The sequence below is a fragment of the Lolium rigidum genome, chromosome 7, assembly GCF_022539505.1.
Source record: "Lolium rigidum isolate FL_2022 chromosome 7, APGP_CSIRO_Lrig_0.1, whole genome shotgun sequence".
Lineage (NCBI taxonomy): Eukaryota > Viridiplantae > Streptophyta > Magnoliopsida > Poales > Poaceae > Lolium > Lolium rigidum.
Window position 1 is genome coordinate 108,326,973 of NC_061514.1, and position 14,291 is coordinate 108,341,263.

The following is a 14,291-nucleotide window of genomic DNA, read 5'->3' on the forward strand; positions in this document are numbered from 1 at the left end:
TTGATAAATGGAGCTATATTTGGAGAAACAAGAATTTTCATCTCAAAAAAGCTTACAAAGCTATGGTGGGTTATCAGCCAGCGAGCCCACAACCGTCTTGTTAAAACATACTCCCTTCGTTCCTTTCTATAATGCCTATTGTTTTTTCGCTTTTGTTTCATAATATAAGAGTAAAGCTATGTTTTTTTTTGCAAAGAACCCCTTCCACCGATCTGTTCCCATCCAGAAAATCTGGGAACGAATCTGTTCCCGTCCAGAAAATCTGGAAACTAATCTATTCCCGTCCAGAAAATGTGGAAACCAATCTATTCCTATCCAGAAAATGTGGAAACCAATCTGATTATGGAAAGAATAGCGGGAGAGAGGGAGTACATGACGCGGTCGGTTATGGAAACAGGATTATTTTGTGAGATATGATTTCACATTCCTATTTTGTCTCTAAGATCGCTAGGGGGTTTTGTGTCAAAAAATGGCTTGCCCTAATTTCCGTGCCAAAATACAATAGGCACTATAGAAAGGAACGGAGGGAGTAAAATTTATTTTTAACTTCTTCTTCATGATCGGCTGAACACAAGAAACCTTCTAGCAAAAAAGAATTTTCAACTTCAATCCTATACTTGTGCCCGTCCTAAACTGTTCACATGAAGAAACTTTGAATTACTTATTTTGGGCTTGTTATTTTGTTGAGCAATGCTGAGATTATCTATGTCCTCAGAGAGAAATAAATACTATGTCAGTACATGAAGCTTTCTTAGATATCAAGAATCAAGAATGAACTTAACCTGCCATTCTATATGGAGATAATGATTCAGCATGGCACGTATGGATTGTCAGAAACAATAAAATTTTCAACTATCAAGACCCAACTTCCCATAGGTGGAAAGCTATTTATTACTCCCTCCGTTTGGTTTTATAAGATGTTTAAGATTTTTTGAAGGTTCACTCGTTTTTGTGTGTATCTAGTCTTTTTTAGTGTGTAGATTAACTCCTCTTGATTTGTATTTAGTCTAATTTAAATGTGTTTAAAATATCTTACATTACTGCACAGATGAAGTAGGAGTATTAGGAATTTCGTCTAGTAAATGGCTTTCGGATATTTAAAAGGGGTAAAAAACTAACAAAACTTCCGCTAAATGGGATAATACATATGAAAAACTGTTAAATAGAGTAAATAGTGTTACAAGCATGAAACCAGGAGTGAAAACTAGAATTTATTACAATATAGTGTACTCCTTCTGATTCGTATTACTTCCACTACCATTGTTGTATCTAGAAAAAAAAATCTAGATACGTCTATATTAGGGGCAACTATTAAGGGTCGGAGGGAGTTTTTATTTTATTTGAGATGCACAATACTGTATCTCGTATTGCATGAATGATTATTTAAGTTTAACCGGAGATTTCTGCTAACTTAACCCTGCTAGGTCGAGGAACAAAGACTTGAAGTGATCCATTTCCGCCCGCTGGAGCAGTGACACCGAGACCTGTACTCCGTCGTCGTCCCTTCCACGCATCAAGGCCACCTGGCCGTCGTGGTTCATCCTGATCGGCTCCGTTCGCCTCGGCTTTCCCCACCCAAAGTCGGCGATCTCGTATGCCCTGAATCCCGACGAGCCCGACACATTCATCACCCGGTCCCATGAGGCCTTGATCAGGTTTAGGTAATCCCGCCTATTGGTAGGGTCTTCGGTCATCCTGCGGATCTCGTTTTGGATCGCCGACGCCGCAGCCACCAGAGCGCAAGCGCCGCGGAGCTCCCTCGTGGGGATGATCGCGAGGCACCCGGTGAGGCACACGCCGATGTACGCCGCCTCGACTGGAGGGCTGAGGCGGTCGCGGACGTCGGCGAGGAAGGAGAGGAGCAAGTCGTCGTCCATGGCAAACGGCTTGCACCGAGCAAAGCATGTCCAGGCGAGCGCGGTGACGGCGACGTAGGTGGACGGAGGGCGTGTCAGAGGTACGTCATGGGCTTCGCTGAGAAGGACGATGTGTTGCTTGAGGCGTTGGATGTCCTGCTTGTCCAATGTGAATGTCCGGCGGCTGAACCGCGCGCGGTCTTCTTCCAAAAACGACGGCGATGTCGCCTGCACGCCGCGACGGGCAAGGGTCAAATGCGTGGGAGTGTACGTTGTGACTTGTGAGACACAGGAAACGTACCAAAGGCAGGTTCGGCGCCAGCTTCCGGTAAATGCTCCTGGCCTGCTCTTCGCCTCCGGGCAGCTTGACGAGCGAACGGTCGAAGGTAGGTGTCGCCGCAGGCGTCTCTCCTCGGCACGCCGTAGCCCACGCCTCCACGAACGTCCACAGCGACCTCCCATCGGCGACGGCGTGGTGCACCGTCACCCCGACCGCCACGCCGCCCTCGAAGCGTGTGGCCTGCACGGCCAGCACGTCGGTTGGCAGCTTGCTCATGTCTACATTCGCCACGAGCTGCTCGAGCACGGGCAGGTCGGGTTCCTCGTCGCTGACGAGGCGGCGAATGTCGGTATCAGACTCCGCCACGACGAACTTGACGGTGTCGGAGGCGGAGCAGCTGATGGCCACGTCACCGGTGTCCTTGAGGTGGACGAGCTTGCCGGCGAGCGGCGCGAAGCTACCCAGGGTCACCCCAAAGGAGGACCGTAGAGAGTGGACAACGGCGTCGAAGGTTGGCATGTCCGCATCCTCAAAGAGCAGGACGTGCTGCAGCACTGGGAAGACGACCCACGGTGCCTCCATGGCGCTGAGCTTGATCGGTTCTGGTGGCGGCGTGGTGGCTGCCGGCACATTCACATAGCTCGTGTCGATAATTCTCACCCGAGACATGACGCTCGCGTGGATCTAGTAGCGTATAGTGGACGGCGTATGTGTATGTCTCTGTGGGAGATCGAATTGCTACTTGCTAGTAGAGCCTCAAGCCAATGCAGAATGCACAGACTTGCAGATGGACTTGTAGATGATGCGACTCTGAATCCCTTGATAATGAAGCCATGGCCGGTGGCCGTGTTAGCTAAAAGATTAGAATTGGACAGAGCATGTACTATAATACGTCCAGCACTGACAGTGAATTAATAAGCTTGCAAATTGTAGTTGACTCAAATACTCAATAGGTTGCCGATCTGGATCTGATCTCTAATGACCGCTACTGCATCGGGTACTGCTGAGAATCCTCCGGAGGATAAACTCCTTCCAGCCTCCTGCTTCCCTGATCGACACGTGTACACTTTCAGTCAAAATCCTGATGATGCTTCGTCGCAGCAAAAAATATCCCGCTTTTGCTTCATTGAAGCACAAAAACGATTCGCCTAAAAAATTCCAGCCTCCTATTTCCCTGATCAACACGTGTCCACTTTCAGCCAAAATCCTGACGATGCTTCGTCGCAGCAAAAAATATCCCGCTTTTGCTTCATTGATGCACAAAACGATTCGCCTAAAAAAAGAAAAAGACACGAGGAGCTCGCTCGCCGGAGACCTCGCCGGAGACATTGAAGCACAAATAATGTAGTAAAGAAGCAGAGCCACAAAACATTTACAACACTGCCATTGAACATTTGCAGCACCTCCCCAACCTCACCGGAGACTCGCCGGAGCCCTCGCCGGAGTCTCGCCGGAGACATTGAAGCACAAATAATGCAGTAAAGAAGCAGAGCCACAAAACATTTACAAACACCACCGTTGAACATTTGCAGCACCTCCCCGACCTCGCCGGAGACATTGAAGCACAAATAATGTAGTAAAGAAGCAGAGCCACAGAACATTTACAGCACCGCCGTTGAACATTTGCAGCACCTCCCCCGACCTCACCGAGAAACGAAATTGTCTTGCTGCAATGCAGCCCAAATTTCATAGTAATGAAGCTAAAAAAGTGTAGTAATGCAGCTAAAAAAAAAACTTAGGAAGCACAGTCACAAAAAGAGATGCAGCTGTCTGCTTGGGCGCCGTTGTCACGATGGCGCCGCTGCATCTCTGCCTAGACCAGTCGGCACTACGACGACGGCCGCGCATGTCCATGCCCGAGGACGAGTAATTCGAGGAGAACGGCGGCGCCGGTAGTCTCCGTGTGGAGGAGGGTGTCAGCGCACACTGAGGCGCCATTATTCGTCGGGGGAAGAACGCCGGCGCCCCAGCTGCGCGTCTCGTGGAAGAGGTCCCGGAAGCGGCGGCAGTCGCCGGCGTCCGCGCAGGCGCTGAGCGCGGCGTTGAAGGCGGCCGTGTCGGGGAGGGAGGAGGGGTCGGGCGGGGCGCGGCGGAGGTGGTGGAGGACGGCGTGGAAGAGGCGGAGCGCGCGGGCGGGGCCGAGGCGGGAGACGGCGGCGGTGTAGGCGCGGCGGTCGGGGAGGAGGCCGCGGCGGAGTATGGAGAGGAGGAGGGAGTAGGCGAGGTGCGCGTTGCCGGAGCGGGCGGCGGCGGAGGCGGCGAGGGAGAGGGAGTTGGCGTCGAGGGTGAGGGTAGGAGATAAGAAAGAACGTGGGCCCTACACCTATCGCTGTCTCCCGTCAAGTTTTGTCTTACCAACTGTTGCCGACGTGGCTTCACCAGGACCAAGGGATGCAGGGAGGCGGACCACGCGCGACCCGGAGGCAGCGATCGTTGCAGCCTCCGACTGATACAGAGCATTTTCCTACTGCATACGTGTGATCCGAAAGATTTCGTTAACAGTTTTACCACGAATTAATCAAAACAAAATCATGTGTTCACAGCCTACAAGAAACCGAGCAACTTCATAAGGGCACGTACGATCGGATGGCGTACTCTTTCCTTACATATGCCACGTTTAATTTTTACTTAGTTAGAGGAGAGAGAATAAAGATTATTTTTAGTTTACCTCAGCTAAGAAATGATCTCTTACAAAATAAGAGAAATCTATTTTCTCCACTGTACCATTTGTTTTTTTCTCAGCAGCCCAATACCCTACCAGATTTAATTAATTCTCATTTATTACTAGAATGATAATAAAAGATCCCAATTTCTATTTCATGATAGGGCACTCCCGTGTCTTCCACGGTGCCCACGCCTCGTGCCCGTTAGATCGCGATCCAGCGGTCTAGAACTACCGCATGTGTGCATGTGTGACGTGATGGATTTTTTCACGGGACCACAAGCACATGGCGACCGGGACCGCACAAATGCGCGTCGTCGCTTATCCATCTCGATTCTCCTCTCCTCTGGTTCCATGATCCCATCCCCATTCCCCTCCATGAAATTGAGCACCCCATTGAGAAGATCCCCCTGCCCTGCTCTACCGCTACCTCTGCCAGCGCCTCGGCGGGCTCCGCCTTGACCGCGTCCCGGTCTGCCTCCGCCGTCGCGGCGATGGCACCAGCCAAGGCACCCTGCTGCCCCTACCTCGCGCCAATCGCCGACCAGCACGGCGGTCTGCAGCCGTACCTCGGCCCCATCGCCGAGAGACTCGGGATGGTCCCCATCCCTTACGGCGCCGGCGCGGACGCCCTCGTCAAGTTCCCGGCGGCGAGGGGTTGACGGCGGCCGCCATGCTCGAGGCGCCTGGAGAGGCGTTCACGGTGGCCGCTATGCTCGAGGCGCATGTGGAGGTGGCGGCCAAGTCCTCGCACAGCACACGCGCCGCGATGCGCACCGGGGAGGCAGCTGCGATGCTCAGGTTTGTGCTCCCCGCGTGCGCCGTCGGGCGGGAGGAGGCCACCGCCCCGCTGTTGTTTTGTATAATGTCCAAATTCATTTATCACACGTCAAGTAGCCCCAGTTCTGGTACTAATCTTTGCAGCAAAGGATGTATTTCTTTTCCTTTTTCTACATCTACTATCTTGATTATTAGGTTCTGGAGGATTTTAGCATATGTTTCAACCAAGTGTCACAAAGGGGTACCTCTATGCCGCCTGTACAAAGGTCTAAGGAGAAAGCTCGCATTGGATTTCTCGCTTTTGATTATTCTCAACTTAGACATCCATACCGGGACAACATAGACAACGGATAATGGACTCCTCTTTAATGCATAAGCATTTAACAACGATTATTATTCTCATAAGAGATTGAGGATTAGCTATCCAAACTGAAACTTCCACCATGAATCATGGCTTTAGTTAGCGGCCCAATGTTCTTCTCTAACAGTATGCATACTCAAACCATTTGATTGTGAAACCCTTACTTCAGACAGGACGAACATGCATAGCAACTCACATGATATTCAACAAAGGTAAAAGAGTTGATGGCGTCCCCAGAAAACATGGTTACCGCTCAACAAGCAACTTACTAAGAAATAAGACACATAAGTACATATTCTTCACCACGATAGTTTTTAAGCTATTTTATCCCATGAGCTATATATTGCAAAGGTAAAGAATAGAAATTTTAAAGGTAGCACTCAAGTAATTTACTTTGAAATGGCGGAGAAATACCATGTGGTAGGTAGGTATGGTGGACACAAATGGCATGTTTATTGGCTCAAGGATTTGGATGCACGAGAAGAATTCCTCTCAATACAAGGCTAGGCTAGCAAGGTTGTTTGAAGCAAACTCAAGTATAAAAGGTGCAGCAAAGCTCACATATGAACATATTGTAACTATTATAAGACTTTACATTGTCTCCTTGTTGTTCAAACACCTCAACATGAAAATATCTAGACTCTAGAGATCAATCATGCAAACCAAATTTTACAAGCTCTATGTAGTTATTCATTAATGAGTACAAGGTACACGATGCAAGAGCTTAAACAAGATCTATATGAGCACAACAATTGCCAAGTATCACATTATTCAAGATATTAAACCATTTACCACATGCGGCATTTTCCGTTTCCAACCATATAACAATGAATGAAATAGTTCAACTTTCGCAATGAACATTAAAGATAAAGCTAAGAACATATGTGTTCATACGAAACAATGGAGCGTTTCTCTCTCCCAAACAAAGAATGATAGGATCCGATTTATTCAAACAAAAACAAAAATAAAAACAAACAGACGCTCCAAGTAAAGCACATAAGATGTGACGGAATAAAAATATAGTTTCACTAGAGGAACCTGATAAGTTGTCGATGAAGAAGGGATGCCTTGGGCATCCCCAAGATTAGACGCTTGAGTGTTCTTAAAATATGCAGGGATGAACCACGGGGGCATCCCCAAGCTTTGACTTTTCACTCTTCTTGATCATATTGTATCATCACCCACTCTTGACCCTTGAAAACTTCCTCCACACCAAACTCGAAACAAACTCATTAGAGGGTCAGTGCATAATTCATATATTCAGAGGTGACATAATCATTCTTAACACTTCTGGACATTGATCAAAGCTACTGAAAGTTAATGGAACAAAGAAATCCATCTAACATAGCAAAATAGGCAATGCGAAATAAAAGGCAGAATCTGTCAAAACAGAACAGTTCGTAAAGACGAATTTTAAAGTGGCACCAGACTTGCTCGGATGAAAATGCCCAAATTGAATGAAAGTTGCGTACATATCTGAGGATCACGCACGTAAATTGGCAGATTTTTCTGAGCTACCTACAGAGAGGCAGGTCGAAATTCGTGACAGCATGAAATCTATTTCTGCGCAGCAATCCAAATCTAGTATTGGCTTTACTATCAAAGACTTTACTTGGCACAACAATGCAAAAAAATAAAGATAAGAATAGGTTGCTACAGTAGTAAACAACTTCCAAGACTCAAATATAAAATAAAGTGCATAAGTAAAATAATGGGTTGTCTCCCATAAGCGCTTTTCTTTAACGCCTTTCAGCTTGGCGCAGAAAGTGTATATCAAGTGTTATCAAGAGACGAAGTATCAACATCATAATTTGTTCTAATAATAGAATCAAAAGGTAACGTCATTCTCTTTCTAGGGAAGTGTTCCATACCTTTCTTGAGAGGAAATTGATATTTACCTTCCTTCATATCAATGATAGCTCCAACAGTTCGAAGAAAAGGTCTTCCCAATATAATGGGACAAAATGCATTGCATTCAATATCCAAGACAACAAAATCAACGGGGACAAGGTTATTGTTAACGGTAATGCGAACATTATCAACTCTCCCCAAAGGTTTCTTTGTAGAATGATCAACAAGATTAACATCCAAATAACAATTTTTCAATGGTGGCAAGTCAAGCATATTATAGATTTTCTTAGGCATAACGGAAATACTTGCACCAAGATCACATAAAGCATTACAATCAAAGTCATTGACCTTCATCTTAATGATGGGCTCCCAACCATCCTCTAGCTTCCTAGGAATAGAAGCTTCACGTTCTAGTTTCTCTTCTCTAGCTTTTATGAGGGCATTTGTAATATGTTTTGTGAAAGCCAAGTTTATAGCACTAGCATTAGGACTCTTAGCAAGTTTTTGTAATAACTTTATATCTTCAGAGATGTGGCAATCATAAAAATCCAAACCATTATAATCTAAAGCAATGGGATCATCATCCCCAATGTTGGAAAAAAATTCAGCAGTTTTATCACGAAGCGGTTTCGACAGCTTTTAGCAGTTTCCGGCAGTTTTGCAGGCTTTGCATTAGAAGTGAAAACATTGCCAACACCAATTCTTTTACCATTATTAGTAGGAGGTGCAGCAACATGTGGATCATTAGCATTGCTAGTGGTGCTAATATTCCAAACTTTAGCTACATTATTCTCTTTAGCTAGTTTTTCATTTCCTTCTCTTTCCCACCTAGCATGCAATTCGGCCATCAATCTAATATTCTCATTAATTCGAACTTGGATGGCATTTGCTGTAGTAACAATCTTATTATCAATATCCTCAGGTTTAGCAGCCATTTTATTAATTAAAGAAGATTGTGACGCAGACATGTATGAGATTCGGTTTTCAGCATTTGCAAGTTTAGTTTGCAACCCGTAAATCTCCATATTCAGATTTTCAAGTTGATTTCCTATATTCTTCAACAAGGTAGATTGTTCATTCATAGTTTTAGTAAACAATTTGTTTTGCTCATATTGTGATTGCATAAAGCTCTTGGTGGATCTTTCAATTTCTAACATCTTTTCCTCATTAGGTGAAACATATCTACCATAAGAGTTACCATTAGCGAGGATATGGCCTAGAATTATTGTAATTGTTATTTTTAATGAAATTCACATCAACATGTTCTTTTTGAGCAACCAATGAAGCTAACGAGAACATTATTAGGATCAACATTAGTCCTACCATTCACAAGCATAGACATAATAGCATCAATCTTATCACTCAAGGAAGAGGTTTCTTCGACGGAATTTACCTTCTTACCTTGTGGAGCTCTTTCCGTGTGCCATTCGCAGTAATTTGTCATCATATCATCAAGAAGCTTTGTTGCCGCCCCCAAAGTGATGGACATAAAGGTACCTCCAACAGCTGAATCCAATAGGTTCCGCGAAGAAAAATTCAATCCTGCATAAAAGGTTTGGATGATCATCCAAGTAGTCAGTCCATGGGTTGGGCAATTCTTTACCAAAAATTTCATTCTCTCCCATGCTTGAGCAACATGTTCATTATCTAATTGCTTGAAATTCATTATGCTACTTCTCAAAGATATAATTTTAGCGGGAGGATAATATCTACCAATAAAAGCATCCTTACATTTAGTCCAAGAATCAATACTATTTCTAGGCAGAGATAGCAACCAATCTTTAGCTCTTCCTCTTAATGAGAAAGGAAACAATTTTAATTTTATAATGTCACCATCTACATCTTTATACTTTTGCATTTCACACAATTCAACAAAATTATTGAGATGGGCAGCAGCATCATCAGAACTAACACCAGAAAATTGCTCTCTCATAACAAGATTCAGTAAAGCATGTTTAATTTCAAAGAATTCTGCTGTAGTAGCAGGTGGAGCAATAGGTGTGCATAAGAAATCATTATTATTTGTAGTTGTGAAATCACACAACTTAGTATTTTCAGGAGTACCCATTTTAGCAGTAGTAAATAAAGCAAACTAGATAAAATAAATGCAAGTAACTAATTTTTTTGTGTTTTTGATATAGAGTGCAAGACAGTAAATAAAGTAAAGCTAGCAACTAATTTTTTTTGTGTTTTGATATAATGCAGCAAACAAGAAAGTAAATAAAATAAAGCAAGCCAAAAACAAAGTAAAGAGATTGGATTGTGGAGACTCCCCTTGCAGCGTGTCTTGATCTCCCCGGCAACGGCGCCAGAAAAAGAGCTTGATTGCGCGTAATTAACACGTCCGTTCGGAACCCCAAGAGGAAGGTATGATGCGCACAGTAGCAAGTTTTCCCTCAGAAAGAAACCAAGGTTTATCGAACCAGGAGGAGTCAAGAAGCACGTTGAAGGTTGATGGCGGAGGAGTGTAGTGCGGCGCAACACCAGGGATTCCGGCGCCAACGTGGAACCCGCACAACACAATCACGAGAACTTTGCCCCAACGTAACAGCTGAGGTTGTCAATCTCACCGACTTGCTGTAACAAAGGATTAGATGTATAGTGTGGATGATGATTGTTTGCGAGAAAACAATAGAACAAGTATTGCAAGTAGATTGTATTCGATGTAAAAGAATGGACCGGGGTCCACAGTTCACTAGAGGTGTCTCTCCCATAAGATAAATAGCATGTTGGGTGAACAAATTACAGTTGGGCAATTGACAAATAGAGAGGGCATGACCATGCACATATATGATATGATGAGTATAGTGAGATTTAATTGGGCATTACGACAAAGTACATAGACCGCTATCCAGCATGCATCTATGCCTAAAAAGTCCACCTTCAGGTTATCATCCGAACCCCTTCCAGTATTAAGTTGCAAACAACGGACAATTGCATTAAGTATGGTGCGTAATGTAATCAATAACTACATCCTCGGACATAGCATCAATGTTTTATCCCTAGTGGCAACAGCACATCCACAACCTTAGAACTTTCCGTCACTCGTCCCGGATTTAATGGAGGCATGAACCCACTATCGAGCATAAATACTCCCTCTTGGAGTTAAGAGTAAAAACTTGGCCATAGCCTCTACTAATAACGGAGAGCATGCAAGATCATAAACAACACATAGGTAATAGATTGATAATCAACATAACATAATATTCTCTATCCATCGGATCCCAACAAACACAGCATATAGCATTACAGATAGATGATCTTGATCATGTTAGGCAGCTCACAAGATCCGACAATGAAGCACATAAGGAGAAGACGACCATCTAGCTACTGCTATGGACCCATAGTCCAGGGGTGAACTACTCACTCCTCACTCCGAGAGCGACCATGGCGGTGAAGAGTCCTCCGGGAGATGATTCCCCTCTCCGGCAGGGTGCCGGAGGCGATCTCCTGAATCCCCCGAGATGGGATTGGCGGCGGCGGCGGCGTCTCTGGAAGGTTTTCCGTATCGTGGCTCTCGGTACTGGGGATTTCACGACGGAGGCTTTAAGTAGGCGGAAGGGCGGAGTCGGGAGAGTCACGGGGGCCCCACACGCTAGGGCCGCGCGGGCCCCCTCTAGGCCGTGCCGCCCTAGTGTGGCGGTGCCCCGTGGCCCCACTTCGTCTCCCCTCCGGTCTTCTGGAAGCTTCGTGCAAAAATAGGACCCTGGGCGTTGATTTCGTCCAATTCCGAGAATATTTCCTTACTAGGATTTACGAAACCAAAAACAGCGAGAAAACAGCAATCGGCTCTTCGGCATCTCGTCAATAGGTTAGTGCCGGAAAATGCATAATAATGACATATAATGTGTATAAAACATGTGAGTATCATCATAAAAGTAGCATGGAACATAAGAAATTATAGATACGTTTGGGACGTATCAAACGTATCTATAATTTCTTATGTTCCATGCTAGTTTTATGACAACTCACATGTTTTATATACACTTTATATCATTTTGATGCATTTTCCGGCACTAACCTATTAACAAGATGCCAAAGCGCTAGTTCCTGTTTTCTGCAGTTTTTGGTTTCAGAAATCCTACACAGGAAATATTCTCGGAATTGGACGAAACAAAAGCCCACAGTCTTATTTTCCACGGAGCCTTCCAGAAGTCCGAAGAAGAGACGAAGAGGGGCGACGAGGCGGCCACACCCTAGGGGGCGCGGCCCCACCCCCGGCCGCGCCGCCCTATGGGGTGGGCCCTCGAGCGTCCCCCGACTCGCCCTTCGCCTATATAATCTCTCCGTCGCGAAAACCCTAGTACCGAGAGCCACGATACGAGAAAATATGCGAGACGCCGCCACCGTCAACCCCATCTCGGGGGTTCGAAGATCACCTCGGCACCCTGCCGGAGAGGGGAATCATCACCGGAGGGCTCTACATCACCATGCCCGCCTCCGGACTGATGCGTGAGTAGTTCATCCTTGGACTATGGGTCCATAGCAGTAGCTAGATGGTTGTCTTGTCCTCTTGTGCTATCATGTTTAGATCTTGTGAGCTGCTGATGTCTACGCACGCTTCTATTCCTGTAGACAGTGTTGGGCCTTCAAGAGCAGAGGTTTGTAGAACAGCAGCAAGTTTCCCTTAAGTGAATCACCCAAGGTTTATCGAACTCAGGGAGGTAGAGGTCAAAGATATCCCTCTCAAGCAACCCTGCAATTATGATACAAGAAGTCTCTTGTGTCCCCAACACACCTAATACACTTGTCGGATGTATAGGTGCACTAGTTCGGCGAAGAGATAGTAAAACACGAGGTGGTATAGATGGTGGTAATATTGCAGGAAGTAAAGATGCGATAAAACGAGTAAACAAACGGTGCCAGAAAATATCTTGCTGGCGTGGGAGGCAATTCTCTGTGGTGTAACTTTTCTATTCGGAAACAAGGCCTAGGGATCATACTTTCACTAGTGGACACTCTCAACATTGCAATCATAAAGGAATATAAATAAGCACTTCACTATGTGATTCTGAACTACTCTTTGGCAAGATAATGAACACTAATTCATCATGTAGGCAAACCTTAAAGATGTATTCCCAAGTACTAATAAACACCCCACGCTGTGACTGTGAGCATTCATAGGAGGTACTAACACACCACAATTTCATAGAGACATCCAACTCAAATCATAACTCGGTGAATAAGTATTACGTGAAATATAGCCTAAGAGACCCACATGGTGCACACACCTGTCACCTTTACACACGTGGGACAAGGAGTCTCCGGAGATCACATAAGTAAAATCCACTTGAATAGCATAACGACATCTAGATTACAAAGCTCATCATATGGATCTCAAACATGTAAGGCAGCTCATGAGATCATTGTATTGAAGTACATGGGAGAGAGATTAACCACATAGCTACTGGTACATCCCTTAGCCTCAGGGGAGAACTACTCCCTCCTCATCATAGGAGACAGCAACGTCGATGGAGATGGCGGTGGTGTCGATGGAGATGCCTTCCGGGGGCACTTCCCCGTCCCGGCGGCGTGCCGGAACAGAGACTTCTGTCCCCCGAATCTTGGCTTCGCGATGGCGGCGGCTCTGGAACTTTTCTCGTATCGTGGCTTATTCCCCTCGAAGTTTTAGGTCAGGACGGCTTAAATAGGCGAAGAGTCGGAGTCGGAGGGGGTATGGAGGCTCCACACAACAGGGGGCGCGGCCCCCCTCTTGGCCGCGCCACCACCTGTGTGGTGGCCCTGGGCCTCCCCTCTGGTCCATCTTCGGTGTTCTGGAAGCTTCGTGGAAATATAAGATCGTGGGCCTTGATTTCGTCCAATTCCGAGAATATTTCCTTACTAGGATTTCTGAAACCAAAAACGAGCGAAAACGAGAAGCGGCACTTCGGCATCTTGTTAATAGGTTAGTTCCGGAAAATGCATATAAATGATGTAAAGTGTATATAAAACATGTGTGTATCATCATAAAAGTAGCATGGAACATAAGAAATTATAGATACGTTGGAGACATATCAAGCATCCCCAAGCTTAGTTCCTACTCTCCCTCGAGTAGGTAAACGATAACAAGGATAATTTCTGAAGTGACATGCTACTTAGATAATCTTGATCAATACTATTGTAAAGCATATGAGATGAATGAAGTGATTCAAAGCAATGGTAAAGACAATGAGTAAACAACTGAACCATATAACAAAGACTTTTCATGAATAGTACTTTCAAGACAAGCATCAATAAGTCTTGCATAAGAGTTAACTCATAAAGCAATAAATTCAAAGTAAAGGCATTGAAGCAACACAAAGGAAGATATAAGCTTCAGCAGTTGCTTTCAACTTTCAACATGTTTATCTCATGGATAATTGTCAACACAAAGTAATATAACAAGTGCAATAGGTAAACATGTAAGAATCAATGCACACATTTCATACAAGTGTTTGCTTCTAAGATAGTAAGAAGTAGGTAAACTGACTCAACAATAAAGTAAAAGAATGGCCCTTCGCA

At 45.2% G+C, this 14,291-nt stretch overlaps 1 protein-coding gene across 1 annotated transcript; it reads right to left on the minus strand.

The window, feature by feature from the left end:
- Nucleotides 1-1,406: 1,406 nt before the first annotated feature.
- On the minus strand, nt 1,407-2,805 carry LOC124671828 (phenolic glucoside malonyltransferase 2-like). The gene is made up of 2 exons (XM_047208152.1): nt 2,158-2,805; nt 1,407-2,084 (listed from the first exon to the last, which is right to left on the minus strand). The coding sequence occupies exons 1-2, from the start codon at nt 2,803-2,805 to the stop codon at nt 1,407-1,409; spliced, it is 1,326 nt and encodes a 441-aa protein (XP_047064108.1).
- Nucleotides 2,806-14,291: the final 11,486 nt, after the last annotated feature.

Bases quoted from the DNA above. Each gene is read 5' to 3' on its own strand.
- LOC124671828 (XM_047208152.1), bottom strand. From the start codon at position 2,805: ATGTCTCGGGTGAGAATTATCGACACGAGCTATGTGAATGTGCCGGCA. The intron at 2,085-2,157 runs GTACGTTTCCTG...CGCGGCGTGCAG, and splicing joins TGGCGCCGAACCTGCCTTTG to GCGACATCGCCGTCGTTTTT.